Here is an 18837-nt window from a genome sequence, read left to right as displayed (position 1 = left end):
ACTCTGATTTTTGCAGCCTTTGTGGAAAAATCAAAACTCATTCATTTGCAAAGTTATTTTCATGGACTCCCTGCGATGGGCCTGGTACATCCTGCTCAGCAGATGTTTGGAAAGTGGGTGAGTGAGTGAGTGAATGAATGAATGAGTGAGTGAGTGAGTGAGTGACCAGGCGAGCAGGTGAGTCCAGGAGAAGGGCTGTCAGCCTCTGCTGACCCCTGACCACCATATTTGGGTCTTCTGGCCTTGTTGGTTGTGCCCGGTCAGGTGGTCACCCCAGAGCCAAGACCCAAATCTCTCCTGGGCAAGGCCGGGGTACCTGTCGGGTGACAGATCACTCCCTGGTCTGGCCAGCTGCCCTCCACCTGGGCCCTGGATCCCAAGGAGCCCCCTAAGTGGGGCAGTGGGCAGGGCTCAGGGGCCAGCAGCTCCCACCCAGCAGGCCCGGGGGCGCTGCCACCCTGACCCCAGAGGGCAGGGCTTCCTCACTCGGAACCCGGAGCAGACTGGCCCAGAGTGTACTTAGCGGCCCCCCTCCAGGTGCCTCAGAAAGGTGTGCATTCTTCGAGAGAGGAAGCAGAAATGTTCCTAGCAGAGCGGGGCCTAGGAATATTTTGCGGCTTTGTGGCCACAAGTGCAGGGCCGACTCTGACTTGCTCTCTGTTGCCCGCAGCTGGTACTGTGAGTGTTGGTACCAGTAGCTGCCTGTCCCTCTCCCAACACCCAAGCCCTACCTCCGTGTTCAGACATCATTACATCCCCTACTTCCGAGGTAAGGTGCGCAGGGCTGCGGGCTGCGGTGCAGGGCCGGCCGTGCGTCTGTGTCTCGCTCTCCTGCGTCCGCCGCATGGCTTCCCCGAGCCCGTGTCTCACGCCCGTGCTCCGCGCTTTGTGTCTTGTGTGCCCAGCTCTGTCGGTGTGTAAACGTTCCCAGGAAGTAACTTGTGTCAGGGAGCAAGCGGCGAGGCAGGAAGAGGGGTCTCGGACCTGCCCAGCGCCCACCCTTGGGCTGGTGCCCAGAGCCTTTCCCTAAGTCATCTCCTTTTATTTCCCACGTCAGCTCGGTGGGTGCGGGGACCGCTAGCCGTGATTATCGGGAGCAAATGCTAAGGCACAGAGGCTGGAGATGTCCCCGACCTCAGCTCCTGGTGGCCGGGCAGGAGGCACACCCCGCACGGCTGCAACTCCTCCCAGGGCGCAGACCCACCCTCCTTCCCCACCCCTGCCCGGGCACGCGTATGTGAATCACACCAGGAAAAGGACCAGTTCCTTTTCAGTCTGTATATTACGGACTGAATTATGTCCCCCCAAATTCATACATTGAAGTCCCAACCGCCAGTGTGACTGCATTTGGAGAAAGGGTCCTTAGGAGGTTATTAGGGTTACATGAGGTCATACAGGTGGGGCCCTAATCTGAGAGCGTGGGTGGCATTTACGAAGAGGAACAGACGCTCTCTCTGCACACGCTCAGAGGAAAGGCCACGTGAGGACAGAGCAGTTGTCTTCAGCCAAGAAGGGAGGCCTCACCCAAAACCAAGCCCTGCCAGACCTTGATCTGGGACTTCCAGCCTCCGCAGCTGTGAGAAGTGAATGTCTGCTGTGTAAGCCACCGGCTGTGGTCCTTTGTTATGCAGCCCTAGCTGATAAATACACCATGAAAAGGCTCCCAGGGCACGAGAGGAGCAGCGATGATCTCTTGCTGATTCCCCCAGACGCGTGTTAAGGTCCCCGTTCCTTACAGTTGCTGAGTGGTGAAAGTTTCAAGGGAATCGTCTGTCCCCAAGGGACCAAGGGAGGCCAGCTCAGCTGGATTATTCCATCACTGGATGGTCACCCGGCAGGGCTCCTTGGAACCTGGACGGTTCTCATGTGCGTCATCGTCACCTGTTTGCATGACTCCATCAGCCTAACTGAGAAGAGAACCCCTGGTCATCGGGGTGCCTGGGGGCGGCTTTGCCTAGATCCGTCCAGGCTGGGGCAGGAGCCAGAGCAGATCAGGTGATGGCCCTCCTCTGCCCCTTCTGAGCCTCCACGTCAAGCTCCTACTGCGTCAGGCTGAGGCAAAGCCAGGATGGGACCTCAGCCAAGGACGGGCCCCCTGGGCAGCTGCCCCCGGCCTGCAGCACCACAAACTCAGCCACATGAGGGAGGGCCAGGGGGGGAGGCCGACGGAAGGGCAGCCCACTCACCTCGGGTAGGAGCAACGAGGCCCTTCCTTCCATCCTGTGCTGGGGCAGGCAGTGCAGGCGGGCCCCCACCCCACTGCCCACCAAAATGTGGTTTAGAAACCACATTTCTAAATGTCATAGCCCTTCCAATGGTGTCCCTGAGGTCAGGGGGCACGGTGCCCTGCGGTCTGCTCTGGGTGGGCACTGGCCCCGCGGTGGGCAGGTCTCTGCCCCAGTTCCCTCCTGGCTGCTTCGGCCCCAAGTTCTCTTTTTTTTTTTTTTTTTAACATCTTTATTGGAGTATAATTGCTTTACAATGGTGTGTTAGTTTCTGCTATATAACAAAGTGAATCAGCTATATGTATACATATATCCCCATATCTCCTCCCTCTTGCGTCTCCCTCCCACCCTCCCTAGCCCACCCCTCTAGGTGGTCACAAAGCACCGAGCTGATCTCCCTGTGTTATGCAGCTGCTTCCCACTAGCTATCTATTTTACATTTGGTAGTGTATATATGTCCATGCCACTCTCTCACTTTGTCCCAACTTACCCTTCCCCCTCCCCATATTCTCAAGTCCATTCTCTACGTCTGCATCTTTATTCCTGTCCTGCCCCTAGGTTCTTCAGAACCATTTTGTTTTCTAGATTCCATATATATGTGTTAGCATACGGTATTTGTTTTTCTCTTCCTGACTTATCTCACTCTGTATGACAGACTCTAGGTCCATCCACCTCACTACAAATCACTCAATTTCGTTTCTTTTTATGGCTGAGTAATATTCCATTGTATATATGTGCCACATCCTCTTTATCCATTCATCTGTTGATGGACACTTAGGTTGCTTCCATGACCTGGCTATTGTAAATAGTGCTGCAGTGACCATTGTGGTACATGACTCTTTTTGAATTATAGTTTTCTCAGGGTATATGCCCAATAGTGGGATTGCTGGGTCATATGGTAGTTCTATTTTTAGTTTTTTAAAGAACCTCCATACTGTTCTCCATAGTGGCTGTATCAATTTACATTCCCACCAACAGTGCAAGAGGGTTCCCTTTTCTCCACACCCTCTCCAGCATTTATTGTTTGTAGATATTTTGATGTTGGCCATTCTGACTGGTGTGAGGTGATACCTAATTGTAGTTTTGATTTGCATTTCTCTAATGATTAATGATGTTGAGCATCCTTTCATGTGTTTGTTGGCAATCTGTATATCTTCTTTGGAGAAATGTCTATTTAGGTCTTCTGCCCATTTTTGGACTGGGTTGTTTGTTTTTTTGATATTGAGCTGCATGAGCTGCTTGTAAATTTTGGAGATTAATCCTTTGTCAGTTGCTTCATTTGCAAATATTTTCTCCCATTCTGAGGGTTGTCTTTCCGTCTTGTTTATGGTTTCCTTTAATGTGCAAAAGCTTTTAAGTTTCATTAGGTCCCATTTGTTTATTTTTGTTTTTATTTCCATTTCTCTAGGAGGTGGGTCAAAAAGGATCTTGCTGTGATTTATGTCATAGAGTTTTCTTCTCTCTATGTTTTCCTCTAAGAGTTTGATAGTGTCTGGCCTTACATTTAGGTCTTTAATCCATTTTGAGTTTATGTTTGTGTATGGTGTTAGGGAGTGTTCTAATTTCATTCTTTTACATGTAGTCGTCCAGTTTTCCCAGCACCACTTATTGAAGAGGATGTCTTTTCTCCATTGTATATTCTTGCCTCCTTTATCAAAAATAAGGTGACCATTTGTGCATGGGTTTATCTCTGGGCTTTCTATCCTGTTCCATTGATCTATATTTCTGTTTTTGTGCCAGTACCATACTGTCTGGATTACTGTAGCTTTGTAGTATAGTCTGAAGTTGGGAAGCCTGATTCCTCCAGCTCTGTTTTTCTTTCTCAAGATTGCTTTGGCTCTTCGGGGTCCCAGTTCTCTTTGTTCAGAAATTGGACAACGCCCCCTGCCCTCCTCTCTGGTGCAGTATGCAGGAGAGTCTGGCACCCATGGCTCTGCCCCCTGCCAACTTCCAGGGCCGTCTGTGACCTCGGGAGCCCCAGCCTTTTGCCAGGACTCACCCCTAGGGAGACTGAGGCTCAGGGACAGGTCGCTGGGCTGAGCCCAGAGGCAGGCCCTCATTCTCCACGTGCGTCCACCTGCCGGCCGTGGGGCCACCACTTCTCCCCGACACCTCTCACTGAGGCCCGCGGGCTCTGGCACATCCCAGCCTGTGGGCACTCTGCAGCCAGCTGTGCCAAGGGCCGCCTGCCTTCTTCTCAGCTGGTCACGGGGCCTGGCATCCACCCACGCTCTCCGGAAAAGCCTTCCCTGGTCTCTCCTTACAGCATCTTCAGCTTCTTTGGCTCCTTAGGTGGAGATTTTCCCTCTGGACGACACTGTGGGTGGAGGGCTCACCAAGGAGAGGCCAGCGCTTGCCCTGCTCTGGCCAGATGCCCCTCCTTCCCCCCCCCCATCCCAGACACACCTTCCCACCGTGTCCTGGTGCCCGGGGCCACCCTCCTGCCAGGACCTGCGTGCAGCGTAGGTGCCAGTGACAGCCGTTTACACTTTAGTATGAATTTCAGTCCCCAGTGTGTCCCCCGGGACAATGTCAGGTTTAAGCCTGACTTCTCACCTGTTAAGGAGCAGGCCGCAGGTCCGCGGGTGAGTGCAAGCAGAAGTGATGCTGCCGAAACCATCTTGCTGGGCAGTGACGGGAAGTGGCCGCTGAACCTGCTCCCCACAGGGCGTGAGAGGGAGAGGAGGGGCTGCAGACGCGGAACCGCAGGTCAAGGCCACTTCCCCACCCACCCGCCGCGCCCGTGGGCACCTCTTCATCTCGCCCCCATTCTGGGACCCTCCGCCTGGTGGCCGTGGCTGGCTCAGGTGGCACGTGGCAGTGAGCGGGGCAGGTGGAAACCCACCCACGTCTCGGTGAGCCATGGGGTCCCTGCAAGGGGCTGGGGCCTGGCCTCCCCTCTGGTCACCTTGAGAAGATCCACAGGAGCAAGTGAGGGAGCTCCCGACGGCAGAGCTGGGACAGCTGAGCAGCAGAATGAAGGACGTGGTGTTGGATCGTAAAGCAAAGTCCAAATGTCCACGCGTCCACACCGATACAAAGGAACGATTGGATAAATAAATAACTGGGGGAGAAGAGACAAACTCCCGGCAGAAGAATCCCCAGTAATTCACGCGGACCCTCCACCCTCCAGGAGGGGCCCCCCGCCCCGTGTCAGGTGTGGGCTGTGCACAGCGGCTCCCTCCCAAAGAGCACAGAGTGGGGGGGTGGGAGGAGCCGGACGGGGAGAATCCTGGCCAGCACGACCTCGGCCGTGGGGTCAAGGTCAATCGCAGTGGTGGGCCACGTGGATGGCAGTGCCCCTGACGTGATGGGAGGAGGGCGCCTCCCCTCTGTGCTCTTCCTCCCAAACCCGTAACCCCCGTCCAATCATGAGAAAAGCATCCGACGAACCCCAGCCGAGGGACAGTCCGCGAAACACCGACCAAACACTTCTCAAAACTGCCAAGGCCGTGGAATGCAAGGAGAGTCTGAGAAACGGTCACAGCCCAGGGGAGCCTGAAGACGCGTGAGGACCAGTGTCGCCTGGTGTCCTGGACGGGTCCTCAGATACAAAAGGGGAAAACGGGTGAAACCCAAATAAAGTAAGGTGTTTAGATAACACCCGCGTGGCAACGTGCTGGTGGCACGTAAAGTAACGGAGGGAATGACGTGCGGTCCGCAGGAAGGCTCCGTGCTGCCCGGAAATTCTCTGCAACAAGGCATCAATTTGGACAAACAGGCGAGGTGGCCGCTCACCGGCCAGGGGTTCCCCGGCATCCTCGCGTCTCCCTGAGGGTGCCGAGGGCCCCTCCCTGACAGAGGTCAGAAGCGGCCTCGGTCCTGACCCATCTCCAGGAGAAGCCACGCACCTCGGCCCAAGGGGCTCCGTGCCTTTTCAAAGTTGCTGCTCAGCTGGGTGACCTCTGGCTGTCCCCCATCCCCGGTGACATCAGTGGTTGGGGTTTTTGCCCCCAAGGCCCACGGGGGAAGCTGGCCCTCAGAGCAGCACCTGGGGCCGGGCCTCACCAGGACACTGGCCCCTGCAAAAGGCAGTCGTGGCGGGCAGGAGTCCTGTGACGTGTTAGAGACTCCAGCCACCTGGGCAGCGGTGGAGAGAAACAGGCCACTGGAAGCTGTGTCAAGACGTGCCCGGCACGGTGGTGCCGCCTTAAGTGAGCGTCCTCGGCGGCTCTGGAGTCCGAGCAGATGCAGTAAAGCCCCTGCTTCCACCATATGCTCCGCTGCCCCTGGAGATGGATGAGCCACAGTCGGCAGGACGGATCTGAGGTTTTCTCTGCGTGCCCGTGGGCGTGGTCTCCCCGGGTGCAGGAGTCTGGCCTGGCGTGAGGCTCCAGAAGGCTCTGTGCTGTGCTGGAAGGTGGCAGCTAAGGGTAAAGCAGGGTTCATGCCCCGAAGAGGTGGGCAGTCATCTACCTGAAGCTCCATCCACGCTGACAGGTGAAATTGGCGCCACGCCCAGGAAGATGCTTAAGCTGTAGTCAGCAGCCCCCATGTGGCCTCAGCCTGGTTCGGGCCGCTGGCTGTGCGCTGCTGAGCCCACCCCGACCCGCGGGCCCCCCTTTGCCCTCAGCACACCCCTCTGCCAGGCAGGAGTGTCCCCCATGAGCCCGTCTACTGCGTCTCCCCCCATTAGCCCGCCTCCAGGTTGGGCCCAGCGCTCACTCTGCCTCATCACCAGGTCACCTCGGGGTCCTGCGGCTTGCAACCGGGGCTATTTTCAAGTCAGGGGTGTCCGTTTCCCTTTGCCAAGCTGTCACATAACGCGGCGAGGGTTTCCTGGGGCTAAAGGGGAGGAAATGCATTGTGCCTTTGCGTGTCTCGCTAAAAGGAGCCGTATGCCTTTTGTGCCGTGTTCGACACGCATCACGCCCTGTGTACCATCCCATTCCTCAGTAGGTGTGGTGCGGGGCAGGGAGGGTCAGTGGGTGACCACGGCTGTCTAAATTTGTGACTTGATAATCCAACCTTTTTCGCAAAACAGAAATGACAAATCCAGACGGGATGAAAATCGGGGCCAGAATCAGAGGACTCTTTCCATTTAACGGGGCAAAAAAAAAGCTTTATTTGGGAACATGGTAGCTGATTAATACCAATGGTCTCTTATTCTCCTGTGGCTGATCGAATTTTACTCAGTGGCTTTTCAGGACAGATGTAGATGAATTCTAGCCCTTTAATCCCGATTCTGAATGGCTAATTTGTGAATTCCCCAAGAAATCAGCGTCTTTTTACGCAAGGATACTTAGGACGTGGGGGTGGGGGGTGCTTACTTTTGGTGAATTTGTGAGTCTCTGGCTTCCGATGGCAGCCACGGCAGAGCAGCCGCGTGGCTGGGCCCGGCCCAAGGAGAGGGAGTTCTGCCGAGGGCCAGGCCAGACTTCGCAGGAACCGGGAGCCAGCACGGGCTCTGCCCTGGGCGTGCCTGTTCCCTCACCACGGGGCCAGCGAAGGGGGTCCCTCGAGGTTGGATTAACAAGCCGTGGGGCCCACCTGGAGGTGTCGGTGAGGGTCCCTCTCCCTGGGCAGCGGGTTCGGGCGGCCCCGCCAGGCAGGGGAGAGGGGCTCACGAGCTTTCATGCTTGAAATGCTCTCCTCTGCTTTTCCCTTCCCGCCTTCTGTCTGCCGGCTTTGCTTTCCCGTCTGGAGGCAGTGAAAGTGGCCGGAGCACCTCCAGCCTCTCCGTGCTCTCAGACAGCAAGCCTCCCCCCTCCACCTACCAGCAGGCTCCTCGCCACTTCCACGTCCCAGGTAGGCGCCCAGGACACACGGCCGCTCGCCAGGCAGACCGTCTGTCCGCCCCCGAGCTGTCGGGGCAGGGGGGTGGGAGCGGGCCGCCGTGCCTCTCGGGGGTGGCGTGGTCCCCGAGCCTCCCCATCTCCCTCACCCCTAAATTCCGAGATGCTTTAAAAGTCCGCCAATGGGTGTGCGCATCCCCAAAGTGGCACGTGTTTTGAGTTTCTCCCGAAATCTCCACAAACACCAGGGAGGCATGGCTGCCCTCCTGAGAATGGGCTGGAGAGAGGGGCTGACCGGGTCACAGCCGTCGCTGGACCCCCGCCCCAGCCGCCTCTGTCCCTCTGCCCCCCTTCACGCGGCGGGTGGCATCGGGGCTGAGCAAGGCTGACGTGCAGTGTGAGGCCTGGGTGCCAGTCGCCGGGGCGGGTGCCAGATCCTTGCTGGGGACTCTAAACCTGGGTGACGGACTGCTGCTGACAAAAGAGCGGTAGAATGGAAACCATCACAATCTGCCTGCTCACCCTGCTGTTCTCTCCTTTTTTTTTTTTTTTTTCTTTCTTCTTTCCCAGACACTGGCGTCAAAGATAACATCTATAGGAAACCCCCCATCTACAAGCAGCATGGTACCTACAGTCGGATTCCTCTGCTGCTGTATTCGCCCTGCATGGCTGTCGGTGCCTTTGCTTCTGAATGCTTCCTGTTGTTGTGTTCTGAGACATGAGGGGGAGGGTACCTCGGGGGCCCCGCGGTCTAAACATTAGGTGCAAATTTGCCTGTAGGCTCCCGAGAGGCCCCTGCAGAAATTACAACAAAGGGTGTGTCCTACTAAGGACACCTCTGTGTGTCTAAACCCGGGGCTAACACACGTGGGCCGGGGCCGGGGCTGGGGATTTGTAACCAAGAGCTGGTCTCGGTGTGTGGCTTCAGGGATGATACTTTGAGAGAGGCAGCCAGACTGACTTTAGCCAAGGTGATGAAGGACGGAGGTGCTTGGACCACAATCTGACCCAGCCTGGTCTTTGTAAAACAGAACAAACCAGAATCAGTCATTTATTCCTCCATGAGAATTTAAGTCCTGTGTTTTGAGAATTTCTGATGATAGAATAAATGACTCAGCCTTTGGTTGAAGGGATTTCTTGCATCAGCAAAGAGGGGCTGGAGATGCTTAGTTTCAGGGGCGTCTCTCGGCCCCCCAATTTCCCTCTCAGAGGTGACCAGCCACCTGCGCTCCACCTGAGCCTGCAGGGGACAGGTACACAGGGGACAGAAGGCTCCAGATCTCACCTCTGTTTCGTCACAGAATCTCTGGTGATTTGGGGCTTGTTGCTTCGCCATCCTGAGCCTCTGTTTCCTCATCTGCAAAACAGGACCGACCCTCCACTCTGCCCTTTTCACAGGCTGGTTGTGAGGACTGGATGGGATAATGAACATGGAATCATGTTCTAAAACTGTCAAGTACGGTGCACGTGATGGGGATTGTTCTTAAGACACCAGAGAGGTGGGAAGAGGAATCCCCATACTTAAGTTCTTGTCTAGATGCGCCCAAAAAACAGCCACATCCCCCGTTGACAACTGGGTGGACGCTGCTGGGTGGAATCTATAAAAGTGCGTTTTCTGAGGCTTACTGACAAATCGGTGCTCTAGTTGTGCAGGCTTTGTGTGTTTTATCATTTTCTCCTTGACTGCAGTAGGCCCTGTGCTTTGTGTATTTCTTCCTCTTCCCAAGAAAGAAAAAGATGAATGGGAACTCCTGGGTTTCCGGAAGGCTATGCCTTTCGCCGTTGCCTCTCAGTCGGAGAAGCAGGGAGCCCAGATCTTCCCGAGGGATCAGAGAGAGGGAGGGGCGCGTAGACTCCAGGGCCCTCAGAGGTGGTCCAGACCAGCTCCCTGTGTTACCGGCGGGGAAACTGAGGCGCAGGAAGGAAGGAGCAGGCACAGAGCGGTGTCTTTCCATCGTGGCGCCCGCACTGCAGCCAGGAGGCTGTGCGTGCTGTCTGCGTCCGCGGGAAGGACTGACTGACTCGGCCTTTTATCAGCCGCTAGCTGACGCATCACGTACGCACACAGGGTCGGAGGGCCGGCCCCTGGGAGGGGAATAGGCAGTAAATCAGATTAGGAAATTGCTCACTAGCATCTGACGGAGCCCGATCTAAGACAGAGAACTTCTGACAGTAAGGCCCTTAACCGAATCGTGCAGTGGAGATTCGGTTTATTCACCCTTTTCTTTTTTTTGGCCATGCCGCGCGGCACGCGGGATCTTAGTTCCCCGACCAGGGATCGAACCCCCGTTCCCTGCAGTGGAAGCGCGGAGTCTTAACCACTAGACCGCCAGGGAAGTCCTGGTTTACTCTTACCAGGGGTAATCTCTGTGTTTCTTTTTTAATCTGGATAGAAACACCTCTTCTATCCAAAGGCAAGTGAATTCCTCTTTGACTGAACCCTGAACAATGACCCAAACCCTCTTAACGTTCTAGAATGTGGGTTCATTGATTATTTTATGAAATAAACTTTACAGAGCGCCTGCTCTCTGCCACGCATTCGGCCACGTCGTGGGGATGAACATGAATACAGTCTGTCCCTGCTTGACTGTAAATGGGCCATGAATGAAGTGAGCGCTCACGGGTTCTGTGTAGTCCTCTCCACCAGCTCTCCTTAGACAGCCGTCAGGACATCACGGATGTGGGAATTCCCTGGCGGTCCAGTGGTTAAGGCTCCACGCTTCCACGGGAGGGGGCTTGGGTTCCATCCCTGGTGGGAGATCTAAGATCCCGCATGCCGCGTGGCATGGCCAAAAAATATAAAAAAGAAAATACTAAGGACATAATGGATGTGATGGGATGCATTTGATTTCCAATAGATTTGAGATGTCTTAATTTTACAAGATTTGCCCCATTGAGCTGGACCATATCCGGGCAGAAGTGCATTGGGGTGGGGGGGCATGCATGTGTGCATCATACATGTGTATGAGCATGCGTGTGTGTGAGCATGAGTGAGTGTGAGTGTGCATGTGTGTGTTTAAAGCCCACGTGCAGCCACCAGCCCCCCATCTCAGCAAACTGACCGTCCCCTCATCTGTCAAGGGAGAGAGGCACACACCTCAGAATGGAGAACCCATCCTTTTAATAGCCAGACTTTCCAGAAACAAACTCCGGGTGATGATGTTGAGTCCCTGGACCATTTAATTAGCCTAAGATAATATATTCAGTGAGTTTTAAAATGTTATGCTTTTTAATTAATGTATTTACCTTTCAACTTTTTATTTCCAAGTCATCAAAAGTTGTTGGTTTTTGTTTTGTTTTGTTTAATTAGCAGCACTCTTCTCTGGTGCTCTAGTCCCGTTGCTGTTTTTGGGAAATGAGCCTCCAGCATGAGGATGGTCAGGCCTGGGGACTCAGTGGGGGTGGGACCCTGGCGTTGAGGACAAGGGTTAGGGTTAGGATTGGCAGTCAAATAGCTGCCGCTGAATGCATCGCGTGTGCTGGGGTTTCATCTCAACACAGCCCTGAGGCAGGTATTATTAGAGACAAGGAAACTAAGGCCAGGGCCGCAAAGTGACCCCGTCGATGGCCAAGTCACACCAGGTCTGCCTGACCCCTGAACCCACCACTCTTATTTTACATCATTTTGCATCATTAGAGACCAATAGTATTTTCTTAGACTACCTTAGTTCCAATTCTACTTGTTTACAATTTAATGGCTTCAAAAAAGAATAAGAGAAGAAAGGAGGCTAAAGAACTGAATGGGAAATAAGAAGGAAGGGGAAGAAGGAAGGGAAGGAAGAACCGCATCCCGTCGGGCAGAGATGCTGCAGGACCAGCAGAGGGCGTTGGACGGGCTGGGAGGTGGGGTGCGGGGGACCTCCCACCACCCGCTAAAGGTCCAGCTGCTATGGGCACGTTTTTGGTGTCTTTTGAACGGTCCTGAATCAGTCGCAGTGTTGAACCCAGGATTCTTTGTGAGGCAGACAGGATTCCAGCCGCAGCCGCTCCCCTGCCAGCTCTGTGTCTCGCTCTGGAGAACGGGGTTCTGGCTTCGAGGGGCTCTGCGTGAGGCCACGTGATGCTTGGCACAGAGCAGGGACTTTCCTCTCAATGGAGTGAAGCTGGCCCAGTTTTTAGACTGTTTAAAATGAATTCAAGAGGAAAAAGTAACGCCTCCCCCAAATTTCCCAGGAAGCTGACTGTCCAGCTGCAGGGACAGACGTTTTGTTTGCTTGGTAAGCGCACGTGAGCCGTCAGATGGCAGTGTGTGTGCAGACGCTGGCCCAAGAAGCAGGGGTGGCGTCTCACCGCCTCCCACACCTGCAGACAGTGGGGGGCTCGCTGCCACCTCCCAGAGCTGCCCACCCACGCCAGACGGTAGAGGCGACCCATGTAGCCTGTACTCTTAGCTCTTTCTTTGGCGCCTGGTTTAAGACGGGAATTAATCACATCTCATGTGTCTCTAGGGTTCCTTTGTAGTGGGGTCGAGTCTCATTTTGGTTTGGGGATGGGAGGAAAGGGAATGGCCCTGTATCCAGAAAGAAAATTAGAGACCTCCCACTCTAGTTGGGATGCTCCCTATAGAGGTCCCAAGGGACGCAGGGAGTGGGACGTCAGCCTTTCCCAAGAGGGTACTCACTGGCAAATACTTTCCAGGGCTCAGAAGGATGCTGCCTTGTGTGATAGGAAAGACACACGCAACTCGATTTCTCTGCTTGTCCTGAACTGATCTGTCTTTTCCTGAGACTCTGAAACAGCATGTTACAAATTAGCTGCCCGGTTAACCTCTCGTTTTATTCCTAATATTCCAAACCCGTAAGCTGAGCTCCCCATCATGTGACAGCACCTGCGTGTTATCTCATGCGATCCTCGTAAATTGGAGGGGGTGGGCGTCATTTGCCCATTTTACGGATCAGGAAACTGAGGCTCAGAGCTGTTAAGGAAGCAGCCCGAAAATAACACAAAGCTCCGGGTTCCTCTATTTTCCTAGCCATGCTCCATTTCTCGAGAGAATCCGTTGGGTGTTTTGTGGGCTGGTAGACTGGGGCTCTGGAAAGCCCTTGGTTTGAGTCTGGTTAGCTTGTGCACACCTCGTGGAACTGGTGGCGTTTGCAGAGAAAACTGGCTAAATCTTGGTGGGATATCCCCCTTTTTGGAGGTGGGGCCCTTCTTTAAGCCCTGAGGTAGCTCTACAGCCAGAGTTAGTCTGGCCCAATGTGCTCCCCGAGGCTATGGAAAGTCCTCGGACCCAGGAGGGCCGCTGTGATCTGAACTCCTGGGATCTCACATCCCCAAAAGCCCTTTGGTTGGAGCCACTTAATTGTTTTTGCATTTGCAAATTACCCCAAGTGTGGCAGTCCATTCGGGGGCCTCTGTGGGCTGTTCAAGGATCCAGCTCACTTACTTTTACCAGCAGACCTGGCCCTGGAGGCCTTCTCTGGGCTGGACGAGGGCAGTGCTCTTAGAGCTCCAAGTAGCCGCTGGCCCGATGCCCCTGGGGCGACCATGCAGCTGCCAAGAGTCCCGGCTGGTGTATGGTCAGACGCTCAGGGCTCTGCTGTCTGGCGACCGCCGTTGTCCAGGCAACAGGAGAGCCTACCCTGACGGGCGTACGCCCCTCTGAGCCCCCTGCTCCCCGCCTCTCCTGCACGGTGCCCCGCACGCAGGCTTGTCATCAATTTGCCTCTGCAAGTAGACACAGGAGGGTTTTTATCTTCACTTTGAAAACCACTGTCTCTCCCGGGAGACGGAGAAACAGGTAGCCGTCGGGAGTAACGAAATGTCAGTGTATCCAGAACGGTCTTCAACTGTGGCCTTATCTTGTCAAGGTCCTGTAGCCCAATCCCCAATTTCCAAGCTCTCGGGCCTGATGTCAGTCTTGTCCTTGGTGGTGCACAAGGGAGGGTGCTCCAAAAGGCTAGAAGGTCCGAGCCCTCCGCAGGCTGCAGGTAAGGAGCCCACCCTTGGCATGTCCTTACTATGGCCTCGGTCTCTGTGGCAGGTGGCGAAGGACACTGGGGGCTTTCCTTTCATCGTTCCTTGCATGGGGTCAGTGATTTAGCTTGGGAGGCACAGAATGGGTCTTTACCAAACGGGACGCTGAGAACTGTCAACCTGCCCTCGTGTGATTTATCTCATCATGCTTGGTTGGAGATGTCAGCCCGGCTGGGTGACAACCCCCCATCCCAAAACAGGCAGATGGAGAATACAGACACCTCTTGACTCAGCTCTAGATAGTCTGCTGAATAACAGACGTTTGCTTGCTCTGTTCCGTAGAGCGCACCTCTGGTTGTATGTTGTACCCTCTTTACTGCTGTTCGTGGAATTCTCCCAGTGGCATAGCTCACTCACCTTTTTGTGTTTAGTGAGCAGTGAGGTGGGGCAGACAGAGGAAGGACTTAAAGTCAGACTGCCTGGGTTCAAATGCCAGCCTCTGCCACCCGCTGATCCATGATCTTGAGAAAGGCACGTCATGTCTCTGAGCCTCAGTCCTCTGATCTGTGAAATGGGTCATGTGGGGATGAGCAGTCATGTCCGTGAAGCACCCAGCTGAGTCTGACCCAGGAGGGGCTGGACCACTGGGCCCTTCTGTTCCTTTGAACTTGGAAGATAGAAAGTATGTTCTTCGAAATGCCAAGTGGCCGCAGGGTGGTTGGCTGGAATGTAAATGAGGCATCACTTCACACATCTGCTCTTGATTTAGCACATCCTGTGCAAGGCCCCAGGCACTCCCCAGGCCACATTCCTGTGGGGACCTTCGCCAGCTGGTCTGGTTCCTCAGCCCTTAAAAGTACGAGTGCTGGCGACTTTGATTATTTTCCATTTTTGAGCATGACTGTGAAGTGGGAACTGACACATGGAAACCCAGCATCTATGGTGCGCTGCTTGACAGATTGATTTTTCCCTTCCAGCCGCGAGGCAATCAGATGGGGAGGACGGAAGTTTCGACCCGGATAACAGGAAGGTAATGCAGGGGCAGACCTGGTTTTGTGGGGACTTCTCCAGCTTGAAGCCTCAGGCTCCTGCTCTTAGGTTGTGCTCCTTAGGGATTAGGCAGGGCCACATGGAACGGGGACCAAATTTAAGAGGTGGTGCCACCAGCCCCCTTACAGTTAGGACTAGCACATCTACTACCAAAGTCCTCATTCTATGCTGTGTAACTTGGTCATGGTTCTATAACCAAGGAGATGGTCTGAAAAGAAAGGAAAATAAATCAAAATGCATATTTTAGGGTTTGGCCCATGGGCTGAGTTTGCCCGCCCACCCTGGCTCAAGAGGTGAGACCCCCTTTGCTTGTCTTTAAGGAAGGTAGGTGTGTGTGGAAAGAGCCCAAGGCTGGCTTACCCGGCTCTCCCCTTGTGAAGCCATGTGAGCCCCGACCTCCCTGAGCCTCAGTTTCCTCCTCTGTAAAGTGGGGCAATGCCACTGCAGGTGACCTCAAAATTCACTTCTTTTTTTTTCTCAGCAGAAGACCAACTGGCTGATCCTCAAGGGGGACACAGACACTAGGACCAACTCTCCAGACCTAGACAGCCAGTCTTTGTCCCACAGTAGCGGGACCGATAGAGGCCCTCTCCAAACGATGCCAGGGGACAACATTTACTCACGTGAGTGGTTCTTTTGAGCAAGGAGCTGACAGTGTGGCCTGAAAGTCCTTGCAGAAAAGGGGCCCACAACCTCGAGCCAATCCCCCCCAGATCTAAGCCTTGCTCATGAAAAACTGTGAGAGCAAACCCACAGACAGAATGGCCAGCCCGGTAGGAAGCAGACCAGTAGCCGTGTGCTGGCTTCCCTTGGTGACACCCTGATTCAGCCAGCCTGCTGCCCAAGGGCCATGCCGGCGTCTCCCGGAGCTCTCCAGAGCTGGCAAGAGGGCAGAAAGCCAACTCAGCCTCCTGGGCTCCTTTGGGAAAAGGGCTTGCAGGCTGCCAGGCTGGAAGTTGAGGGCCCGTCTCCCTCTGGAGCGGACAGGAGCATGGTCCAGGGGGGCGAGTCCAGACTCGGAGCCGAGAACGGCATTATCGTGTCTCCTGTGCTCATCTTGGGCGAGGGGCCGGGAGCTGGGACTCCAGATCCTCAGGGAGTGCAGGAGACAAAGACCACGTCTGCCTGATCCGGGGGGTCGTGAAGCTGCAGTAGGCGTGACCTTCAGATGTCGGGCGAAACTCCCCATAACGTTCTTCACGTCCAGAGGCTGTAAATTATAGGCAAAAACAACGGCAAGCTGCCGTCTGATGCCCGCAGTAGAGGGTGGGCAGAGTCTTTGGGTCTCAGCAGCTGTGGCTGGGTTTCTGTGGACAAGCTTGAGGCTTAGCTTGGAAGCAGAGGCCAGGAGGGGATGGTTGTGGATGTGAGAAAGCCGAGGAAAGACACTGGCTTTGCCATGAGACAGACCTGAGTTCAAATCTCGGCTCACCACTCGCTGGGCCTCAGTTTCCCCTGTGTGCCTGGCGGGGTCGTGAGAGACCCGGAGGAGGTGCCGCGTGTGCCGCCAGCACTTGGCCGGGCCCGTAGTAGATGCGCACCACCATCATCACCATTCTCGTGACTGTAAACCGTCTCACAAATGAAAGTGCGTGTGTTCCGACGTGGGAAGAGGGTGAGAAGCGTGGAGATGATCACTTGTTAAAGAAGACGTCTAAACAGAGAAAGCGTGTGTTGTTTTGTGTGTGATCTCTGTAAGCAGATGTCTGTGCGCCCCGGGCCCCGTCCACCTGGGCCTCTGCTCTCTAAATGGGATCCAGAGCCGGAGCCCAGGGCTGACATCCCCGTGGGAAGGTCACACCGGAGAGTCCCCCAGAGGGTCTCGTCCATCGGAGGCGTGCTCCTCCTGGGGAGGATCTGGAAGGGCCGAGGCAGGCTGCCCATCCCACCAGCGGCAGAGTGAGGGGTGAGGGGTGCAGGGCTGGTTACAGGAGGACCAGTGGGCAGGCTCTGGACCAGGCAGCACCAGCCTCCAGCCCTGTTCTGCCTGGTGATGCAGGACTTGCATGTGGCCCCCGGCCACCGGCCTTGACCATGGCCTTTTCTGTTTTGCACTTTGTTTTTCCTAATGCAATTGAGTTTGGAAGGTGGAGTGCTCCTGCTGTGCCAGCCCCCCAGCAGCCCCCAGTAGCCCCCAGTAGCCCCCCATGCCTTGAGGGCACCAAAGCGTTAGTCGCGGGACTCGAGAGCACCCAGGAAAGGACTATCTGGGGTCCTCAGGGTGGTCTTTTCTAGCTTCAGTCCTTCCCTTGCTGGGAGGTGGGTGGGCCTGCATCTGCAGCTCCCCGCCCTGTCTCTCCTCACGGGGGCAGCTGCTGTCCCCAGGGAGTCCCACTTCTGGCCTGCCTGTGGCTTGGGGCTTAGGGAGGTGGGGACACCATCTGGGGAGAAGCCTGGGCAGGAGACGGGCCGCCCCGTGGGGACCTCCCTGTGCCGCGCTGACCCGTTCGTGTTTCCTCACCTCTGTGCACTGCTTCCTCATCTGCACGTGCTGGACGAGGCGCCCTGGTGTCGTCCCAGGCGGTAGACCCTGTGAGACCCGCAGGCTGTGCAAGTGTTTTGGCCAGTCACACACCTTCAAGGTCTGTTTGTCAACCCCGTTCCTTGCTGCTGTGTTCCCATCACAAGCTGCAGGTGTAGCCGCGGATGGGAATGGACCGCCTCCCATCCAGGTGCGCCCGGCCGGCAGGAATTGGAGAGCCTATGCTAGAATTCGTGCTCTAACTGGGGCGAACCCTCCAAAGTACAAACAACCTGCGTGTGTGTGTGTGTGTGTGTGTGTGTGTGTCCTCCTCCTTCAGGGATGCAGGCTCACAATGACCATGACAATGGTTCTGTCATCCCTTCGCTTTCTACACATGTTCTGACGTCAATTCCTCCGAATGGGAAACCTACTGTGTCTAACAATTGCAGCTGTGCCTTTATTTCTGTGCTGGTGACATCGCCTTGTTTCCCAATGTGCATGGAAATAGCAGCGAGGACCCAGGCTGCTGGTGGTGCCTAGGTCAGGCGTGCCTTGCTATCTGCCGGCCTCCTGAGACATTTGGGCGGGATGCGCACACTCTTAAACTGAGAAGAGAGGGGTATCCGCCTTCTTTTCTCGGGTTCCTTCCAGTTTCACCCAGTAGCCCCCAATTGTGAGTCCATCGACACCAGTTTCATTTGCAAACAACCGTTATTGAACAAAGTGTTTGCATGTGACAAGGCACGCCTCCCTGGGACATCCATCTGTAGCGCACCCAAGGAGGGTAGGATTGTGACATTCAACACAGTGGGCGCTCAATAAATGTTTGTTGAATTGAGATGCATTAAATTCAACGGGTATTTATTGAGCACCCACTCTGTGCCAGACGCTGTGCAGGGCGCCGAGGGGGGAGACCGAGAAGACAAGAGCAGCCCCTGCCCCAGAGACGCGTGCAGGGAGCTGGGACAGGCAAAGACGGCATTGAGAGCAAGTGCACACGCACCCTGCCGCCGCCTGCCTGGGGTCCTCCGTGGGGCCAGGCACAACCTCATCCCACTCATGACACCATCAGCACATCTCACCTGAGACTGAATTCATCATTCAGTCATTCATCCACCCCTTCACCGGACGTTAACTGAGCACCTACTATGTGCTGAACACAGTGCTAGGCAGCGGAGAGGAGGTGGTGAATATGGCCCAGTGCCTGTTCCCCAGGGAAGCAGACAACTGACAAACCAGTGTGACATCTCTCTCCGCTATGGCAGTGGTTCTCAGCCAGCACTGCCAGCCCTTCCAAAGGAGGTGTCATTGAAACACACATTGTATGACAGACCGCTCATTTTCCTTTATGCTACACTGAGGGCATTATCTGGACTATGCATGTAGGAGGTTATATTATTGATGGATCTGATATCTGCACAGGAAAGGGATGGTATTGATTTTCTGT

The 18837-nt window shown here is 55.1% G+C and overlaps 1 protein-coding gene across 22 annotated transcripts in view; it reads left to right on the top strand.

The window, feature by feature from the left end:
• Positions 1 to 18837, top strand: part of ABLIM2 (actin binding LIM protein family member 2) — a 152328-nt gene that overhangs the window by 102174 nt on the left and 31317 nt on the right. For 3 of the 22 annotated variants that reach the window (XR_009503388.1, XR_009503386.1, XR_009503382.1), the window contains 6 exons: positions 671 to 769; positions 7872 to 7973; positions 8531 to 8584; positions 13771 to 13890; positions 14854 to 14906; positions 15408 to 15549. Coding sequence is in view for 2 of the 22 variants with exons in the window: in XM_059923664.1 (XP_059779647.1) it covers positions 671 to 769; positions 7872 to 7973; positions 8531 to 8584; positions 14854 to 14906; positions 15408 to 15549 (450 nt within the window). In the remaining 20 variants the exon portion in view is untranslated. Of the gene's footprint in view, positions 1 to 670; positions 770 to 7871; positions 7974 to 8530; positions 8585 to 13770; positions 13891 to 14853; positions 14907 to 15407; positions 15582 to 18837 lie in introns of those variants that run through there. The other 19 variants (XR_009503393.1, XR_009503390.1, XR_009503387.1 and 16 more) reach the window with 11 other exon arrangements.

The sequence above is a fragment of the Balaenoptera ricei genome, chromosome 5, assembly GCF_028023285.1.
Source record: "Balaenoptera ricei isolate mBalRic1 chromosome 5, mBalRic1.hap2, whole genome shotgun sequence".
Classification (NCBI taxonomy): Eukaryota; Metazoa; Chordata; class Mammalia; order Artiodactyla; family Balaenopteridae; genus Balaenoptera; species Balaenoptera ricei.
Note: the sequence above shows the minus strand (reverse complement) of the source record. Positions and strands in the feature narration are given on the sequence as shown.